This window comes from Vulpes lagopus, chromosome 10 (genome assembly GCF_018345385.1).
Source record: "Vulpes lagopus strain Blue_001 chromosome 10, ASM1834538v1, whole genome shotgun sequence".
Taxonomy (NCBI): domain Eukaryota; kingdom Metazoa; phylum Chordata; class Mammalia; order Carnivora; family Canidae; genus Vulpes; species Vulpes lagopus.
Genome location: NC_054833.1, coordinates 14,552,184 through 14,573,770, shown reverse-complemented (window position 1 = coordinate 14,573,770; position 21,587 = coordinate 14,552,184). Strand labels below are relative to the sequence as shown.

Below are 21,587 nucleotides of genomic sequence, written 5' to 3'. Positions count from 1 at the left end.
TTTCTTCAAACTTAATCTCCTTGGCTGGACTGCTCACGGGTTCTGAAACTGTGTGAGGTTTCAGGAAGGAGACTTGGGGAGTTTGCTTTGTTTCTTCACTTCTTAGGCAATGTACACTCAACTATGAAAACCAGGGGTCTTCCCATCTCCCCGTAGGGGTAAAAAGGTATAATTATCCCACTATTAAAAGTGTATTTTGCACCTGGTGGCCTAACAGAGTTCTTGGCTCTGCTGAGGAAGACTAAGGGACTGTCTGCAAAGTAAAACTGGGTGATGTGTTATTAAGAGACAAAAAAAATAATTTAAAAGCTTTAAAATGGTTCAGTGGTAACATTGTATGTGTCTGTGTACATTTTGTTACATCCATGGTCAGCTTTGATATCAAGATGATTTTCTTACAGAGGAAACATTGCATTGAATCTATCCATATTTTTACAAGCGTGATGGGACTTTTACTTTCCTCTTTGAACTGTTTTAAATTTTTCTCAGTGTCACAATGGAAGCATGCTTTCTGAGAAGGATAAATGAACAATTTTGCAAAATATATAAAGTTATATTTTTACATACGCCTTAAAGTGTAACTTTTACCTGCCGCCACACTCTGGATCTTTTTCAGACCCATGATCCCCTTGTCAGAAATTGATTATGGGGGCACCTGGGTGGCTCAATGGAGAGCATCTGCCTTTGGCTCAGGGCATGATCCCAGGGTCCTGGGATTGAGTCCCGCAGCGGGATCCCCACAGGGAGCCTGCTTCTCCCTCTGCCTGTGTCTCTGCCTCTCTCTGTGTGTCTCTTGTGAGTTAATAAACAAAATCTTAAAAAAAAAAAAAAAAGAAAGAAAGAAAGAAATCGATCATAACTTCTAGCCAGGCTTGTTTGTGGGCCCCAACTCCCAGTCACTGTCCCCTGCCCCCCAGTTTGTCCATCTCTTTTCTCAGTTCCTTCCTCGCCACTGCCCACTGAACCACTACCCATCTTGTGTATCTGGCTGAGCATATGGCCTATCCTCTAGCAGCTTCATCTCCCTGAATTCTTTGTCCTTCCCCCTGGAAAAGTGCAGATTTGGCATTCCTTCTCCCTTTCTTCGTGCAGGTTGCCAGACTTTGTCGAGATAAAGGGCACTGCTGTGTGCACCAGAGTATCCGGTGTCCGAGGGTCTCCACGTCACAGATCCCTTGTCGCTGTTCATCAGTGCTTTCGTGTGTCCTTAAAATCCTTCAGCATTTCCATTCCTGTCAGTAATCTGTCTCACCTTAGCCAGCCTTGAAGACCCCTTCCGGAAACACTTGAGCTCCTCTTTCTTTGCAGACCACCTCGCCTCTCATCTCAGTAAAATCGAGGCCCTTGGATGTGCATTTCCTCAACCTCAGCCTTCTCATCAGTAGACTTTTCACCTGATGTAACGTCTCTGAAAAACACACCAAACGACCTTCCCTTGGTCCTGCATTTCTCAATGCCTCCTCAGTTCCCTCTCTCCTTCTCCACTGAAGGTTTGGAAAGACAGTTCTGCTCTGTTCTCCTCGCTGCCTCCCTCCTGTCTCTGTCCCAGGCCTGTGCGCCGGCCTCCCCACTGCGAGCTTTGCGACACCTCACCAGGATCCTGAGGGCGACCCAGGGGGAGCTTTTCCAACCTGTACCCGTTGTATCATCGGCTGATTGGACAGTGAATACTGTCCTCCTGACCTCTGAGGCCAAAATTATTTCTGGGTCTCCTCATTTTTTTTTTTAACCATTCCTTTCTTTTTTTCTTTGCCTCTTTCTTGGGTTTTCTTTACCTCCTCCTTAACAGTTGGGGCTTCCTCTCATCCCACTAGTGGTTCTTAACTGGAGAGTAGGCGGCCCATTAAAACCCTCTGTCGGGACGCCTGGGAAGCGCAGTGGTTGAGCCTCTGCCTTCAGCTCAGGGTGTGATCCCAGCCGCATGGGGCTCCCCACAGGGAGCCTGCTTCTCTCTCAGCCTGTGCCTCTGCCTCTCTCTGTGTGTCTCTCATGAATAAATAAATAAAATCCTAAGTAAATAAATAAAAATCTTAAAAAAAAAAAAAACAACAAAACCCTTGTCAGAGCTTTTAGATCAGTGTAACCTGGGGCCAGTATTGCTTCAGGAGGACCTCCTTCCAGAAACCTGGACTGTGATGCTTTTATAATACTCGGTCATATGGAAGTGCCATAATTATTTCTCAAGTAGTCACTCAACAGATATTTATTGAACACCTTCTAGGTGCTGTAGATGATTTAATTTTTCTAGTATGACAAGCACTGTGATGAATGGCCTTTACCCCACTCCTCTTATGGTCTCAGTCTAGATTTCCAGTGCTTTAATCACTGTATTAAGGATGCTGTGCTTTTTAAAGATCTTCATACCTATGGCCAAGTCACTTCATAGAATAGTTATGCTTTTGCTTCCACCAACCCCGTGGTATGGTTTCAACTGCTAGACATGTAAGAAGGTAGTTTCCAAATCCTGTTTCATTAGACCTACTCTCTTCCAGATCTGTTCCCAAACTGCTTTGAGCTCCTGACACACCCTCTGTTTTTGTTTGCTTTTCCAACCTCCTCATGCTCACCTCCCTGAACGCCGTCATCACACCGTTCCACCATGTGGAAGAATGGCTGGTTGACTCCTGTAAGTTCCTGCATGTGGGATCACTCATCTCTCTGTACCCTTACACATAGGAGCTAATAAATATATTCTGAACTGAATGAACCCTGTGTATTAATGTTTTGGAAATGATCCCAGGGTGCCTGGGTAGCTCAGTGGTTGAGCGTCTGCCTTTGGCTCACGTTGTAATCCCAGGGTCCTGGGATCGAGTCCCATGTCTGGCTCCCCATAGGGAGCCTGCTTCTCCCTCTGCCTGTGTCTCTGCCTTTCTCTCTCTGGTCATAAATCAATCAATCAATCAATCAATCTTTTAAAAAATAAAAAAGAAATGATCCCATAAAACCTGGCAGTAATGTATGCTGCTTTGGAGGTGAGGGCACCATGCTAGGAATGCAGATCTGAGGTGGGGGTCCTGGTCAGGGATGGCTTCCTCAAGAAAGTCATAACATGATTAGTGGCCAATTTTGTTTTCAGGTGTTCATTAGAATAATGCTCGGTTAATACAGTGAAGTCTACCCTGTTTCTATTTATTGTTGAGGATTTTTTTGTTTATTGTTTTCTGTTTTGTTCTTACATTAACAATAGATGTGATTTAATCATGTCCATTCTGGACATTATTTAAATTTCCTTTCCCTCCTCTCTTGTACTATTGCTGTTAACAAATTAGAACAACAGCGCTTCCTAATATTGAAATACTTTTGCATATTTACTTTACACCCTACTTGGATGTGGTTTTCCAAACTTTGAATATACTTCTTTAAAAATTTTTTGTATTTATTTTTTTATGTTTTAGGTAATCTTAAATGCCCAAGATCAAAAGCCACATGCTCCGCTGAATGAGCCAGCCAGGTGCCCCTGTACTTCTTGATACAGATTGTTGAATCAGTACTCACACATGGGACTTACTGTGGTATTGATTTTTCTGCCCCTTTAGCCATATTTTGATATCAGGGTCATACCAGCTTTATAAAATGACATAGAACAGCTTTTATGTTATCCTATACTCTGAAATAGTGTAGGAAATGCTTTACTCTTCAGAATCTGAAAGAATTTAATAACAAAACCATTTAGGCCTGGAACCTGTAAACAAAACAAAACAAAATGTAATTCTAAGGGTACCTGGGTGGTTCAGTCAGTTGAGCATCTGACTCTTGATTTTGGCTCAGGTCATGGTCTCAAGGTTATGAGATTGAGCCCCGCATTGAGTTCTGGTCTGAGCTCAAAGTCTGCTTGGGATTCTCTCTCTCCCTCTCCTTCTGCGCCCACCCTCCCGTCTCTCTCTCTCAAAAAAATAAAAAAGGTAATTCTGGGTTATTCTCTGGTCAGTTTCTCAGCTGCATCCATCGTGGTTATTCCCATGGAGATTTCCTCTTCCTGGATCAGCTTGAGTAATACTGTTTCCTGGAAACTTTTTACTAATTAATCTCAGTTTTCAAATTCCTTGGGACAGAGATGAGTTTCTGATTTTGTTTTCTTTACCCTACTTACTTCAGGCAGTATTTTCCGATTTGAAATATCCCCAGTCTGGATTATCGTTTTCAGCTTTATTGTACAGTGTCATCTTCTTAGAAGACATAAGTTCAGAGGTACGAGGATGTATGACCAGGCTTACTTAGCTGAGTTAGTAGTGAACCCCAGGAGAATTTTCATTTAAAAGAGCATGTATAAATGGTTCTGGATATTGGATGCGTTTTTAACATTACGTCATTGTCATATATTTAGTCCTACTGAAATAGCTCTAGCAGTTAACAGTAAGAGTAAGGAGCTTGTACTGACGGGTAATGAGGGGATGTAGGAGTTATGCTTATTTCGTAGTAAAAATAGTACAGTCCCATATGGTGATCCTTTTTCAATCAGATGGTATCTCTTTCAGTAAATAGAGGTGCCTTTTACAGTTCATTAGGAGCTACTTCATAACATTTTACTCTTCCCTGCCCTGTTGGTGCTTTTAGGGCCAAGTGAAGAGGGAGAGTCCGTGGTGGTAGACCAGGGGTTACAGGTGCCTAACCGAAAAGCAGGAGAGAAGGGTATGCTAGTAAAATTAAGGTAGGAAGCACTTGCCATTGATCGAATGGAGTAATAAATAGTTGACTCAAGGGTTTTCAATGTACCCATATGGCTTCCCAAATGTCGCAATCATTTGTAATGTCAAAGAGGATAAAAGGCTGGTTTTTTAGCGGAACCACCTGTGTGTGCAGGTATACCTATCCCTCTTTTTCAGAACGCCCCAGTGCTCCTCCGAGTCTCAGCAGGTTAGGGTCAGCATTTATCTGGTCAGTAAATCCCCCAGGTCCCTCTCATTGTCATTGGGACGCGTGATCATGAGCTGTGTCGCTACAGAGAGACAGGGTTCCACATGCAGGGTTTGGTGGTGGCACAAAGAAGGGAGTGACAGGCTGTGAATGAGGGTGTGAAGAGAAGATTTCTTGGGGGAGGCGAATCTGGAAAGGATGCCACCAGGAGAAGGGATGGGATGGGATGTGATGGAGCCTGCCTGTAGGTGGGGCTGAAGCCAGAAAGAAAGCCCAGAGCGGTGCTGGGAGTGAGGCGGAGGAGGACCTTGTTAGCCGCACAGTAGAACCTCCCACCTTGTGTTTACTTTTAAATTGATATTAAAATGATTGTGTAAAGATATAAGAATTGGGGCACCTGGGTGGCTCAGGGGTTGAGCATCTGCCTTTGGCTCAGGTCGTGATCCCATGGTCCTGGGATCGAGTCCTGCATCAGGCTCCCTGTGTGGAACCTGCTTCTCCCTCTGCCTGTGTCTCTGCCTCTCTCTGTGTCTCTCATGAGTAAATACAAAAATTCTTTAAAAAAAATAATAAAATAAAGGATATAAGAATCTGTGAGCCCCTCTTGGAAAGCCATTCTGGGTCTTTGTTTTTTTTAATTAGAATTAATTAATTTTATGTAAATTCAATTAATTAGTATATAGTGTATTATTACTTTCAGAGGTAGAGTGCAGTGATTCATCAGTCTTAACATAGCACCCAGTGCTCATTCCATCACCCAGTCACCCCATCTCCCTACCTGCCTCCCCTCCAGTGACCCTCAGTTTGTTTCCTGTGATTGAGTCTCTTATGGTTTGTCTCCCTCTCTGATTTCGTCTTGTTTTATTTTTTCCCCACTCAGCTACCATGTTTTTTTTTTTTTTCCTATCTCTAGTTCTTCCTATTGTACATGACATGGAGGAGACATTCAGCACAATAAAAACACAGCTTTTGTTGAATCAAATCCTAAGGGCTTCATGGGTTGGTCCCCAAAGCTAGTGTCTTGCATCCTGAGGCTCCTGGGGGACTGGTGTCGAGAGAGGCACCCACCCTTCACCATAGGGTGTAAATGGTCAAAGAGCAGGAACTTACCATGAACCTGCATTTAAAGAGTGCTTTATTGTTGCAAATTATTTGTTTTTAATCATTCAGTCTTCTTCCCTGTGCCCTAAAAGAGAGGTGGTTTCTTAAGGGCTCTAGGAGTTGGTTTTGGTTTTGGTTTTTGTTCAGTGGTTTCTGATCATATTTCACAAGTAAAGAGACTTTTTTCTTTAATTATTTATGGATGATAGAAATAAAATATTTTTGAATTTTTTCTTGTACAAACAAAAGTTTTTAAATATGTAAGGCATTATACAAAATTGTTCATAGTCTTCACCATTAACAAACAGCTTCTGTGCTTTATTGGAGGAGAAAATCTATAAAAAGTTGTAAATTTTTAATAGTTGCAGAGCCAAAATATGACTTAGATGATTAGTACCCCCTGCCCTCTCCTGGCCTGTTACTCTTTGAACCATGGGCCCCAGTGGATCTTAGAAAAGATTATGGATCCATTCATGTCGTCAGGACCTCTTTTGGGTGACAGCTCCTCCAAGTACATTTATTAAAAATGGAATTAATTAGAATTGCATCTTCAATACAGTAAGAACTCATTACATAAGACTGCGTGACTCTAGATTTACCAACATGGTGTGAGTGTTCATTTGGTGGGCATATCTATTTTTATTCTTAAACAACAGCAATGAGAAACTACAATTTGTTTCTAAATGTGTAGTTCTCTGTGAGGTTGTTACCTTAGATGACAGTGACACTGGGGAGGTGGCTCCGAGTCTGAGATCCCATCCTAACTGCACCCTCAACCCCCCAAGTCAAGGCTTATAATAATGAGATCATATATTTGCTGGAAAGTATTATCCTTGGTTAAAGGGAAAGGATGAAAAAAAAAAAGTAAAAGAGATGTGTAGGGAACTGCTTATATCAGGTGAGGAATCCAGCAGTAGGACATGAAATCAGTATAGCTGGTTGGGCAAGGTAGCATTTTTCATTTTTAATAGGAAAAGATAGAGGATGGAGTGTGGGTAAGTTTGTTTCTGAATTATGTATACACATAATAGTACACACGTGTAATTGGTTGGAATGTAAGAATATATTTATTGCCTGGAGTCATAGTAAAAAAAGTGATAAATATTGCTTTAAATATCAGTGAATTGCCTTGTATGATCCAATTAAGAGCATACAATGTATGACTATTTTCTCTGGCTTTTGGAGTGTCTCTGAAACATCCTGATCAACCAGGAGAATCATAAAGCAGAGGTTAAATATAAACAAGACTTTTTCTAAAACTTGAAGCAAAAGCTTTGAAAATTGGCTTTTAGAAGCCCTCTCCATGAAAATTGTATTTACCTATTGAACTGCAGCTTTAGGTAAAAGCATTTAAGTAGATGCTTATCTCTAACATAGTAGATGTCCTACATCTGCTGATTTATGCACATTATTATCAAGAGAAAAAGGCAACTTAATTGAAAATTTAACAGATAGTGTTTTGTGATCCCATGTAAATTGAGGTCATTTTTGTAAGAATTTGTTATGTTAACATGCAAACAGAAGGTGACCAAACCTCCATATACTGAATAGCAGCTGTTCCTTAAATACATGTTAGATTTTGAGTTTGTGTTGCTTTGAGTCACAATTGATTCTATTGATAAACAGTTGTTTTATTATATAATCCCAAATATGTGTGCATAAACTCTTAAACTTAGCCATTACTACTATGAATATATATAATATATACATATGTATTATTTATGGTTAAGTTTGGATGAACTGCTGACATAGAAATAACAGTGTTTTTTCCTTTTTATGTTTCTCAAGGACTGTATATTTAAATTATACAATTTGTTTCCTTACATTTTTGAAGGTCTACAGTGTACTTAGTATATTTTATTTTTTAAAAAGTGGCTCTTTGGGGATCCCTGGGTGGCTCAGCAGATGAGCACCTGCCTTTGGCCCAGGGCGCGATCCTGGAGTCCCGAGATCAAGTCCCACGTTGGGCTTCCGGCATGGAGCCTGCTTCTCCCTCTGCCTGTGTCTCTGCCTCTCTCTCTCTCTCTCTATGTCTATCGTAAATAAATAAAATAAATCTAAAAAAAAAAAAAAAGTGGCCCTTACCCTTTTGTTATTTATGTTAACATAGATTTCATCCATGCATTTGGTATTTTTCTCTTCAAAGCAAAATTATTGCTGAGGCAGGATCCACTTTCTACATTTAATAAGAGGGTTGGTTTTTTTGTTTGGTTTGGGGTTGTTTTTTTTTGTTTTTTTTTTTTTTAGGAGGGCTTCCGATTTCACTTGTCATCTCATGAGAAGTAACTAAAATTTATAAATAAGAAAAATTGTGTTATTTCTACAGGTTACTCTTCATACATCTCATTCTGGATCCAATGATTAGCATCAAATAAATAGGACATTACTGTGGGGATACATTTGTCAGGATAAAAATTTAGTTATTTCAACCAACACTGATAGTGTCTAATGTTTCAAACTAGCTTGTCTCTTTTATCTTGCTGCTTCCACTCTGCCTTTATTTTATAGATTGGGTGGATCAATATGCAATTTAAAAGAAGTTTGATTAGTAAATTGAAGGTTCTCTGCATTTCTGGCTTTCCCGGCAAGGTTGATGGGAGAAGCAGCAGATGGACCAGAGTTCAAAGGGCCTGTGGTGGGGTCTGCCTCTTTTATTTGTTTGGAAAAAGATGCGTTTTGGAAGATCATCTGCGGCCAGTGGTGGTACGGTTAGCTTTGGAGACCATTTTTAGGGACTCGTGGTGGATGCCCAAAGGCATAAATGGCTCAAGTACCAATATTTTGAAAAGCTTTTAAATGATACTTCCATGGACTAACTAAAATATTATATAATTACTGGTTCTGTATTCATTTCAGTACAAAATAGGTGCCCTGGGAATTTTGTAACTTCTACCATTATCATGAGCACTTAGACTCCTGTGTTAAACTTGGAATTGGTTATTGTCACGATCATCAAATAAGTATATCCTTAAAAAGTTAAAATTAATTGTTACCCAAAGTGGAACACGTGCTATTTATTTATTTATTTATTTATTTATTTATTTATTTATTTTCTCAAAACCCAGTGGTGCTCAGAGCCTCAGATCTAAGACCTGTTGGCTTAGAACCCACACTGGCTACCTCTGCTGTCCATCCCTTCCTAACCCTCCCTAGGGCAGCCCTCCTAGCATCTTGTTAGTTATTACCTCCAGGTTACACTTGATCCTTCAAAACTGGTTCATATTTAGCAGTTCTGTGGTCATTACTTTGATAGAGTATCTCTTTAATGCAGTATGCTACCCTCACACTTCATAAATAACTATCCTGTTACCAAAGGTTGGCAAGACAGATGGCTATGAAGCTACTCTTCGGTTCCTCATTTCATTTATTTCCTGGTTCTTCCATGTTTGGCATAGGTCTCAGGCCATCTATGAACTTTGATTAGACTTGTTCCTAAGCTAGTGGGCATTTGTTGTATATCTCTAATAAAATCCTTGTTGGGCATTTTTATGTCTTCATGATGAAGGATTTATTTTTAGATACTTTTATTAGGTTCCTAAACATTTTTAAACTATAGTTCACTGTTTCAAATGTACTAATTATTTGCATTATGGAAACATTGACTAATTGGAATTGGTCCTTATGACCAAGACATGAATGAAATGAGAAATTCAGTTTTAAAATAAGGGAATATATCATTATTTTGAGTTTACACATATGTGTTTCATAAATAATTCATTCAATAAATATTTACTACAATGTATCAGACACCATGTGTTAAGTAGTATGTTTGTTTTATGGTATTCTTGTTTGTATATGATGAATTGATTTGTAAAACTTCTTTGTTTTTCTTAGACAAAATTGAAGAAGCACAAAAAGAACTTAATGGGGCAGAAGTATCAAAAAAAGGTAAATTAAAATCAGCCACAATATATATTCTTATATATGTATTCTTAACAGTGATTCTTCTATAGATACCATATAATTGCAGCCTTACTAAATCTACCAATGTAAACATAACATAAAATTAAAAATCACCTCAGACTAATTGATACTTAAAAGTATATGGATTTTGCTTTGTGAAATGCCTTGGCTACACCCATATTCTGAAATGGTTTCCCACATATTTATTGCTGGTAGGATATAAAAAATTGTTGCAGCTATTTGAAAGTCCTGTTTTTGAGACCATCCCATAGCAATAAAAATACAAATGTAATGACTAATGATGGCTGTGTTTACACATATATGTGTGTTCTTGTGATGCAATATTTTTTTGTAATGACAAAAGCTCAAGACAAAATATGAATGCTAGTCAGTGGGAGAACAGTTGAATGAATTGTAATATATTCATATTTTGGGATATACTATGTATCTTTTTAAAAATGTTAATAATTTCAGTTAACTTATTGCTGAATGAGGAAAGTGAAATTGCATTGTAGCTTGTAAAATATCCCAATTTTTTTTGTTTAATCAAATGACAGAGGCATACACACACATATGTGTATTCATACGCATTCTTGTACATATGATAATACAGGTTTGGACAAAGTTTGCAAGGACTGTGCACAAATATGTTTATAATGGTGGAAGAAAGGCTGAGGAAGATTAACTTTTATTTATATGGCTTTGTATTTTTTATTATGGTTATAATTTTGTATAGAAAATGAAGCTTAAAGGCAAGAATTGGTTGTCATCATAGAAAACATACTGGTTACTTTTCCATGTAACACGAAAAAATACGTTCACTATAAAATAGCCAGTGCAGAGGGGGAGACAGTGTGAGGTAGATAGTGTTCCAACACTTATGTGTTAATGAGAAAAATTGATTAAAAGGACATAATTAAAGCTCCCTTTGTAGCATTTATATTTCATGATTTATTATGTCTTTGTCCTAATTATATCTTCTAATTAGAGTGGACTATTTTGACAGAGTAATTTAGCCATGTAGAATTCCAATTGGAAGTCCTTTAGAAACAAAAATCTAGTTAGGCTCCTAGCGAGGTATCTTTTATAGAAATATATCTGACTATCCAGGTTCTCCAGGCCTTGAGTCAACCTGTGAACCTCCAAAATGATTTGGTGTTGATCTGAATGGTTAGGTTGTGATGTGCAACAGCCCTGAAGTGTCTCTCTTGTTTGTTTTTTTTTCCTCCCATCCCTTTCTTCCATGCAATCTGGAAGGGCCATAACAAATAGGCTCCTTTAAAGACATTCTTGCAGAAAAGTCTAGAAAGAACAGAGAAGTCACTGTAGCCATGCTGTCCCTCTCAGTGGTTGACTAAAGATCCCTTCCCCCATCACTGTAGACATACAGCATTTAAGACATGCAGGCTCTACGAGATCTTTTACATCTAGTAATGGTTTAGAGCTGCTTCAAGTAGAAAAATAAATGTGTGCTTGTTTTCCTTTTCTTTCTTTCTCATTTCAGCAGAGAGTTTTAAGAACAGTGAACTAAATGCCTGATAGGAAGGAGGAAATGGAACAAAGGTTCTAGAAAAAGAAATTGGATAATGAGGTTCAGAATAATCTAGTGGGCTACATTTGGCAGGCTGCATTTATTTAAGACCTAGGATGAATACCAAGTGAGCATTGTTCTGTGCAATTCACTGCCTCGAATTACTACTCAGCTTTCATTTTTACATACACATTCTGGGCAAATTAAAAATAAGATAACTTTTCCCTCAAATATAATTAAGGAATAATATCAGTTTGTCTTTAACAATATGAGGTAAAATTTTTTGAGTAATAAAAGTGTTGAGATTTCTCAAACTTTGCTTACTGAGCTGCCTATTTTATTAAAGGAAATTCATTTCTTCCTTTGATATACTTTAAAAATTTGTTTATTATTTTTATGAAGATGACTCATGTAGGACAGATCACTTTTTCATTATTTGTTCAAGATGCTTTTGGTTTTTTCCCCTGAAAGTTTGACTTATTCTCTTCTACATCTGGCTATTTTCTACAATGCTCATGGTTCTGAGGCTTTATCTCCCTTGAAGATACTATAGTCCTTAACTTATCTGTGGTCTTTCCCCCTCTTCGTTTATTTTTAACATTAGGACAAATAACTAATTTATCTTCGGAAGCATCTACATTAATGCAGGCCCTTAAAAAAAATAAACCTTGCTCGTTGATAGATCTTTATTGTTTCTAACATTTTAAGAAAGGATTAATCTGCTTAATATGGTGGCAAAGAAAGTGACTTGGCCCATTACACACCAATAAAATAAAAAAGGACACTATGTTAATGTATTTCTTTTATTCTTTCTCTCTGCTTATGAATGAAAATTAGATGACTGATTTATTTTGATTTTAATCAATTTGTGGATAAACAGAACATGTAACATTCACATAATTCTCCTTCACGTCATTATATTCCCCTTACAGTACTCTCTACTTGTTCTTAACATCCGTTGTATTTGACACTATTCCTAAAATTATTGCACAGGATTTAGATAAAATAAATAATGAATGTCATAGATGTGGGGATGGAGTATGTTATAAAATAAACTGGGAAGAAATAAATAATTTCTCAGGAGAGCTTTCATGTTCTATTTTTGTATAAGTTTTAATTTAATAGTTTGTTTAAAGTGTTTATCATACAATATTTGATATATATAGATTAATGTATTAATGTAGTGAATTATAAAGCATAAAAATAACATGGTGATTTTTGATTCCACTTCCTAGTATAAGTAAGAGCTGGCGCATTGTCAGTACTGTTGCATCAATCTGCATGCTAGGCTGTCTCCTCCCGCTGTCTGCTCTGTGGACGCACTTACTGTCCTCAAGTTTGCGTTCATTGTGTTAATGCTTCATAAAAGTAATTACACTTTTTAGTTTTGCCAGAGTTTGAGCTTTAAAAATAAAATTATGTTGTATAATTTTAACAGCTCTTTCACTGAGCATTGTTTCTAAAATGTATACATGTTATTGAATGTAGCTATTTTCATTGCTGTAATAATATTTTATTATGTGAAACAGTATGTTCCTCCATTTTCTTGTTGATGGATTTGAGTTATTCCTACCTTTTTGCTGTCACCAACAGGGGAGCTATGAATATTCTCATTTCCTAGTGCACATGTGTGAGTTTTCCAGGGTATATAAGAAGGAGTATAATGGTATCTAAGAATTCATTTTGTGCTTGGAATTGTCAGCCCTTTTATTTTTTCTAGTTGGATGGGTAAAAGGTAGTATTTTCTCCTGCTCTCAACTTATTTTTCCCTAATTAGTAAGAATGTTAAACATGTCTTCATTTGTATTCCACCATCTTGAAATGCTTGTTAGTATCTCCAATGCATTTTAAAAATCTTTGGTTTTTTTCCTTCATGTATTTTGAATAAGAATCCTTTATTCATGTTACCTGCTTTAGTTTTGGGCTTAATTTTTTACTTTCTTTAAAGTACACTTTAGTAAGCAGAAGCTCTTAATTTTAATATTATCAAACTACTAGCTATTTCTTTTATGATTAGAATTTTTTTGTTTGGGGGATTTTTAAAATTTTTTGCTTGTCTTATATTCTTCTCTACCACAAGGTCACACATATTTTTTTTTCTCTATTTTTCTTCTTAAAAAAAAAATCCATCTGGAGTTGATTTTTTTTTTTTTTAAATAACGGTGTCAGGATTTCAGTTTTAGTTTGTGTCTCCCCCACCCCACCCCCAGTTAGTAACCATTTGTCCCTGAACATTTATTGAGTGGATTTCCCTTTACTCTCTGTTTCATATTAATTTTCCTTGTATGTATGGGTTTGTTCCTTGGCTCTCTGTTCTGTTCTGTTTATATATCCATAGGTTAATATCACAATGTATTAATTACTTCACTTTATGTTTTAATATAAAGTAGAGTAGGGCAAATTCCTAAAGTGTTTTTGCTATTTCTAGGTTTTGCTCATACATTTAAATTTTAAAATAAGCTTTAAAAGAACGTGTGGGGACTTCGGTATTGCATTGAATTTGGGGGAAACTGTTGTCACAATTTTCAGGCTTTCTATCTATAAAAATAGCATATTTTTGATACATGTGTTGTCTTTAACCTCTTATAATTTTTTCTGTATGGATCTGTATTTCTTTTATTGAATTTATTTGCTGGAATAAATTCAATATCTTTTGCTGATTTCATTTATTTTTTTTGTGTGTATATATATGTATATATATACACATATGTGTATATATATATATATATATATATATATATATAAAATTGTTTTCAAGCTTTTGTTGACAAATAGAAATGCAATGTATCTTTTCGTGTATTCATCTTGTATCCAGCCACTTGACTGAATCATTAATTCTGAAAATTTGTCTGCAGATGCTTTAGATTTTCTTATAGTCATATCAGCTGGAAATAATGAAAGTTTTATTTCTTCCTTTTTAAAATCATTGTTCGTTTATTATTTTTCTTGTTTTACCTAGTTGGCTCCATAAAATAGCAAAAGAATGGTAGTATTGGCATCCTTGACTTGTTCTTGATTTTAAGGGTAATGCTTCTAATATTTCACCATTAAAATTATTGAAGTCTTTTTATGGGAGGATGCGGTCAGTTTTTTTTTTTAATAGCTTAAGGAGGTTATCTTTTTGACTTATTGAGATGTTTATAAGAATTGTACATATGCTTTTTCTTCATGTGTAGAGTTGATCTTATAGTCTTTCTTCTTTCATTTCAATGTTTAAACTTCACTTGCATTCCCTTAATAAAACCAATTTAGTCTTGATGTTTGTCTTTTTAAACACACTGCTAGATTTGATTTGTTAATATTTGTTGAAGAATTCTGTATCCATGTTCAAGAGATAATGGCTTTATTTTCTGATAATGTTCCTTGCCTAATTTGTCTCACAATTATACTAGCTTAACGAGGTGATCTGAGAACTGTCCTCCTGCTTCCCGTGGACATGTTTGTGTAATATTGGAATGATCGCTTTATAGGAAGATCTTAGAATATATTTTGACTTTCCAGTGGGATTGAAGGTAGATTTTTAAGTATCAAATTATTGTATTTAGTAACAGGTCGGCTCAAGCTTTCTTTTTTCTCTTCAATGAGATAGTAAGTTATATATTTGTTACAATGTATACATTCTGTTAAGTATTCACATTTATTGGCAAAAAGTCATTGGTGGTATTCTCTTACTCTTTCATTGCCCATGGATTTTTTCATTGTTAATTTTGTTTATTTGTGCTTTTTCTCTCTTTCTTGATTAGTCTTTTTTTTTTTTTTCAAGATTTTGTTTATTTATTCACGAGAAACACAGAGAGGGAGAGACTGGCAGAGACACAGACAGAGGGAGAAGCAGGCTCCATGCAGGGAGCCGGATGTGGGACTCGATCCTGGTGTCGATCAGGACTGAGGACTGAGCCAAAGGCAGATTGTGAAACCGCTGAGCCACCCAGGCATCCCTCTTTCTTGATTAGTCTTGCCAGAGGCCTGTTTCACTTCCTTATTGCTATACCAACTTGTGATTTTCTTCATATTCTCTTGTATTGTCCTTAAAAGTTTCATTAAGTTTTGCTTTTTATTATATTTTTCCCTTTTTTATTTGAGTTTATTCTATTATCAAATTTCTTAAAGTTGGAATTTGGGCTAATTTATTTTAAGCCTTCATTCTTTTCTATTTGAATCACTGAAAGCTATTAATTACTTTCTAAGTATTGCTTTATCACAAGTGTACACAATTTTATATTTGTTACTTTCATTAATTTCTATGTTGGTTTCTTCTTTTTGATGCTCTTGATAGAATTTTTTCCCATATTTTTGGAGATTTTCTGTTTTTATTAGTGATTTCTCACTTAATTGCATTGTTACATTGTTTTTTTTAAAACTAGTTAGTATTTCTAAAATAATTTGCTCTCGGTTTCTGAACACTGCAATCAAAATTTTTAAGGAATGTCCTACAAAAATGCTCCTAGATTTTATGCTAGAAATTGAGAAGTCATCACTTTCTAAATTTACCATGTTACAAAGATTAAATAGCTGAAATCGAAATATTTCAAATAACATTACCCCCAGAGAGTGCAACCAGAAAGTGGCATGAGGAAGTTTCAAGTCCTTGTCTTAGACTCTACTATTCTAACATTATTCTGCATCATAACTAGATGAGAGCTGTGGTCCAGTGATAGTTGAATTTGTAATAGTCCTGTTCAATATTACCCTTTGAGTGGTGATATTATGATAGCAGTCACTTCTTTTAAAAACACTGTGATAATTCAGGAAAAATAGGATTCAGCCATTGGCTCTAGAAAAAGATTGAGATTTAGGTCAGCTTGCATTGGAATTTCTCACAGTAATTGACAGCAAAATCCTGAAATTGCCACTGTAATGCCAGTAATTTCTTTTAGCCGCAGTTGCATCACTCTGACTTTTTAAACCCCCACCGCCAGAAAGTTTTTTTATGTAAAAAATTATTTCAGTTAATCCTTGATTTTACCTTGTGTAGGAGAGTAATGAGGGCCTAAGCATATATGTGTAGTCTGTGTGGCTTAACACATAGTAAGAAATCTGTACTGCTGAAATAACTCAGTGCTTTTAGACTTGCTCCAAGGAGTCACTTGACACATAGGATTTTTGTTAACCTAGGCATAATTTATGCCCAGGAATTACCCTCCTGTTATCTGGGAAAGCTTAAGGGAAGTTAGGTTTCTGTGTAAAACTAGGCTGCATAATTCTGAAGTGAAAGTGACAGACTAATGAGCAGAAAACTAGATTGTGGAACTCTAATTAGTGTGTAAATAAGAAACCCTAGAATTTGCTCACCTACTTTCCTAAATGTCTTTTTTTAAAGCTTCTTTTAATAGGAGTAAGTTTGCCAGGAGCACAAAAAATACTAGCATGTTTCTTCTTTTTTAAATATCACACATGCTATTTTTAAAAATGAAGGCTGATTTAGAATAATATTTTATGTTAATAAGGTTATGCTTGAATGCTAATGACATTCTCTTCCTTAAGAATTTTGCTAAGTATACTTAAGAAAGCATAAGGGCTTGTTCTTAGATTAGGAGCAATGAAGCCTTTCCTGAGTAAGACTAAAATTAAGGTGGCATTGTGGGAAATCTGGGCTCATTTTATTAAATTAAAATGAGTAATATTAATGCAATATAAGGTAAGATAAAAATGTTTTAGAATAGTCTGGGAGAAAGTTTGTGGAATAAGACAAAACTTGGTTAGCATCATGAAAATGTAATAAACCTAGAATAAGAATCCTTTACTAGAAGGGCATTAACAATTTACAAAATGAAGGTTCCCAGCCAGAGGAAAGGCCAGTGTACTATTTCATTGAGATGTCTGAACTTCAGAGTATTTTAAAGGAATGCAGTTTTATTACTTTAGTGTATAGCAATACCAACTAGTAAAGCATGTATTCTTGACAAGTTGTCCTTAGGTTTATAAATTAATTGCTGGGGAATAATGCATTTAAATGAGTATATTAATGGATTTTATTGTAAATAACCATTTATAATACAATAACATTGTAAATATTTATAAATTCTGCTTTCTTAATAAATGCCCTAAAAAACTTACTATGTTTTTCTCATAACGTTGTTAGTTCATTCTTTTATTCAACAAATTTGTGTTATGCATCAGCCATTCTTTGTAGCCCTGGGAAGTAGGCAGGGAAGAAAAAGTCTAACCCCTAAAAGAACCCATAAGCCTTGGCTTTATTGCTCTTGCCCAAATTATCATGAAATCTGAATTGGTAGAATCAAAATTCATAAGGTTTTGTGTAGACTGGCAGCAGTACCTAACAAATTTCCCTTGGGAAAACAGCAAGAGATTTTGCTTTTTTAGGGAAAAGAATCATATTTTTATTACTTGAAATTTTAGATTTAAACATTCAGGTTTCATGAAGTACTCTCTTAGTGTAATAGACAACGCTAATTTGAATTATAGGAAGATTAGTATTGTTTTAATTGTGCAATGTGTATGACTTAAAGGTAGCATATGTCAATCCTGTTGATATTTTGAGATTTAAAAATACCAAATCCAAAAAAAATAAAAAATAAAAAAAATAAAAAATAAAAAAAATAAATAAATAAAAATACCAAATCCCAAGATTATTGCCTTTCAGGTAGACTCTGCCAGCCATATAGAAGATGATCTGCACAATGATAAATAACAAAAGGCATTTTTTTAGTACATTAACGTAAAAAAAAAGTCTTTAAGTGTTCTGTACTTGTGGTGTTTAAATGAAAAACAAAACAAAACAAAAAACTTGGGGCACCTGCGTGGCGCAGTCCATTGAGTAACCAAGTCCTGGTTTCTGCTTAGGTTGTGATCTCAGGGTCATGAGATCAAGCCTGCATCAAGCTGCAGGTCAGGCTTCACTCTCAGCAGGGAGCCTGTCTGCCCCTCCTTTTCCTTCTCTCTCTGAAATAAATAAATCTTTTCTCCAAAAATTCAGAAAAACTAACACTGTGTTTCCCATAAAATGCAAGAGGCAAGATCCTTAATAGTTTCTTGTTAGAATATTCTGTTACTGATTTCTGTCTGTTGAGTAATCATTCGTTAAATTAGAGACTTAAGTAGCTAACAAGATTTTTATTTTATAGGATTCATAGGATATCACAGACTTGCATTCTTTTACACTCTTAATGCATATTCCATTCGCTTCAAGATGCTATTGATTGTGAGATGCACAATGATTTCATGCACCATTTAGAAAGGGAAAGTCACTGCCCATTAAATCATGGCACAGTGCTCTTATAATTGAATAGAAGATGAATCCCGATTTCAAGGAGATTAAAATGTTTGTAATGTGTTTGAGAGTCTACAGAGTATGTATGTACGTCCACTGCTTCATTTTTTTGGTAAGAGAGATGAAGTGGTTCAGATGATGATGTGTGGACTTGAGCTGCTTTGAGGACAGCATCCCTGCGGACTGTGAAAAACAAAGGAATGGATCTTTTTCTGTTGGTTCTCTTGGGGATTCATAGAAGAATGATAAGAGGGAAAAACAGGTTATGTTCAACTTACAGTCTTTGCTTCTTGGGTTACTGACCTCATGCATACGCCTCAGTATTTTCTATGTAAATATGTTGCAGAGTGACTTAAAAGGATTGTGTGTTACTGTTGATTTAGTTAGGCATTTCTCCACTTGGCTGCTGTAATGCGTGTGTGAGGCAAAAGGAACAAAAGCGAAGCGAGCTCCGATATTTATTGCCTACAGAGAGACTTGCTCTGTGTTTCCACAGACGAGAGAAGGTACTAGATGTGTGGCGTGGAAGTGAGGCAGATAATTCCAGGGAAGGAAGAATAGAAAATAAAAGTGAAGGGAGGCAGAATAAATTGAAAATGGATTAAACAACTGGGAGAAACTCTGGAAAATAAATGTAAAAGTTAAAACATGAGCAGTTTTAGAAATAACAAAGTACCCTTTCACCCAACTACCATAGTCTCTGTCGGTTTCAGGATGCAGAGTGTTTTATTGGGCTGGGCTGCATCTGAGAAGAATATCAAATTTTGCAGGATGATAACTTCGAGTGTTGTCCTGAGCACCAGTCAGAGAATTAACTCTTCCATTGAAGAAGAGATTTGGAAGCAGCAACTGAGATTTGGTGGATGAGTGAGGGAAGGTCTGGAGAGGGCTGAAGAATGTTGGAAATGAGGACAAATGCAGGTTGTGACATCTGCCCAGAGTCTGATGTTTAAGTGAAGAAGCAGATTTGAGCAGACCACAGAACACTTTGGGGAGTGCAGTGCGCTCACTGCACAGGAGCAGGGAAGGGGGTGTGTTGTTGTGGGTGTGTTGATTTCAGCAGGCCAACCACCCGTTAGAAGCTGTTTAACAGTACTTCCTGTAATGGCTTTCCATGGCTCTTGGCATGAAAACAGTGCTCCAAAACCTGGCACGTGTGAGACCTCATCTCGCTAAGCTCCACCCCTCATCTCGCTAAGCTCCGCCTCATCTCAGTAAGCTCCGCCCCTCATCTGCTCCCTCTCCCTCACCAGTCTCCTGTGATTTCCTCCAGTTCAGTTTTGCCCACTATCCCACTCCAGCACTTGGCACCAGCCCCTAATGCATACAGTAGGCATCTAGCAAATATTCACTGAATAAATGATGACAGGTGGGTAGGTAGCTGAGGGAAAGAATGACTTCCTTCGCATTATCAACAGAACGATATGTGCTCTTCTATTTCTTTAAGTGTACCTACATGGATGTTTTTTTCCCCCTCTATAACCTAGATTGCATATTGGAAGTAAATTTTTAATTATATTAAATTATCTGTATAATTTGTATATGTGTCTGCAGTGATACACAGAACCCATTTGTGTATATATCTCTCTCTAACAAAAATAAAAGCTTTCTTCTAACCTGTCCTAGAGACGGTAAACAGCTACTGCAAACGAATCCTTCCTCATGATGTTATCTAAACGCTAAGATTAGAACCACTCTTGGTATACTTTGGTAATACAATATAACATCTTAGTTAACCTCGCAGGAGGTTGTGATGTTATGAATGCAAATTTGAGGATTTCAGACTTCTGAAGGTTCCAGGGCCTTTGCGGTAGAAATGTTTACCAAACAGATTTTGTATTTTCTTGTCTTGGTAATAGCATTAGCCTCAATCTAAACTTTTTTCTTTCTTTCTTTCTTTTAAAAATACTTTATTTAAATTCAATTCTTTGTTTCTTTTTTAAGCTTAGGGTCAGTCTTGGGCTGGTCCCTGGGGGAAGAGAGGGAACAATTGGCAGCACTTGCAGTGTGGAGAAAATACTCCTACCATGGCTGATTTCAAGCTACCATTGGTTACAAAAGCCTATTTAATAGGGCTGTCCTAAGCACATATTGTCAGAGAAATGATCATCATGCTGTATTCTTGTGGATTCAACTATAGGAAGAGTAAGACCTAGAGCGAAATGGGCCCCAGTTCCAAGTTCAAAATTTTCTTAGAAAAATCACCAGGGTTTTTGGAATCTTTCTTATGAAAGTGAACCAGAAGGATGCAAACCCAAATGACCTTCAAGGCAGGGAAATGTGACTATCTTGTAAACTTATTATTTGAGTCGAAGGCTGAATCATCCTTCTACCTTCTTAAACCTGCGAAAGTACATCCAGATATTTGGTTTTATTATCAGTGTCAGCTCTCTTGTTAGCAACAGTGAGATTTTTATCTTATGCTTCTCCAACTCGCTATTTTTGCACAGGCCATATCATTACACATTAGAACAACTTATAAAAATAGAAACTATACTTCTTTCATAATGCCTCCTTTCGGTTGTTAGTTTTCTACCTTCCTTGCTAACCTAGCTATCCCATGGAAAGGATGAGTTTCTCTGAGGTGCTCTTTAGAAGTAAGGAAAAACACTTAGCAAAATCATAAATAAGGTTAGTGTAACAAATCTGTAAGTACATACTTGGTTTCCTCTTTTAGTGGCATTTTGAAAGACGTAAGTTATGTAAAGTAATAATTACAACAGTGTTTTGTTGGAGTGTAATATTTATGAATGTGACATTGTATAACAATAATATGACGAAAGGGCAGCCCAGGTGGCTCAGTGGTTTAGCGCTGCCTTCAGCCCAGGGCCTGATCCTGGTGACTTGGGATCAAGTCTCACGTTGGACATCCTTCATGGAGCCTGCTTCTCCCTTTGCCACCCCCCCACCCTGTGTATGTCTCTCATGAATAAATAAATAAAATATTTTTTAAAAAACGGGGGGAGA

The 21,587-nt window shown here is 36.7% G+C and overlaps 1 protein-coding gene across 4 annotated transcripts in view; it reads left to right on the top strand.

The window, feature by feature from the left end:
- Window positions 1-21,587, top strand: part of HIVEP1 (HIVEP zinc finger 1) — a 145,005-nt gene that overhangs the window by 65,414 nt on the left and 58,004 nt on the right. For all 4 annotated transcript variants that reach the window (XM_041770094.1, XM_041770096.1, XM_041770093.1 and 1 more), the window contains exon 3: window positions 9,790-9,843. In XM_041770094.1, coding sequence (XP_041626028.1) covers window positions 9,790-9,843 — 54 coding nt within the window. The remainder of the gene's footprint in view (window positions 1-9,789; window positions 9,844-21,587) is intronic.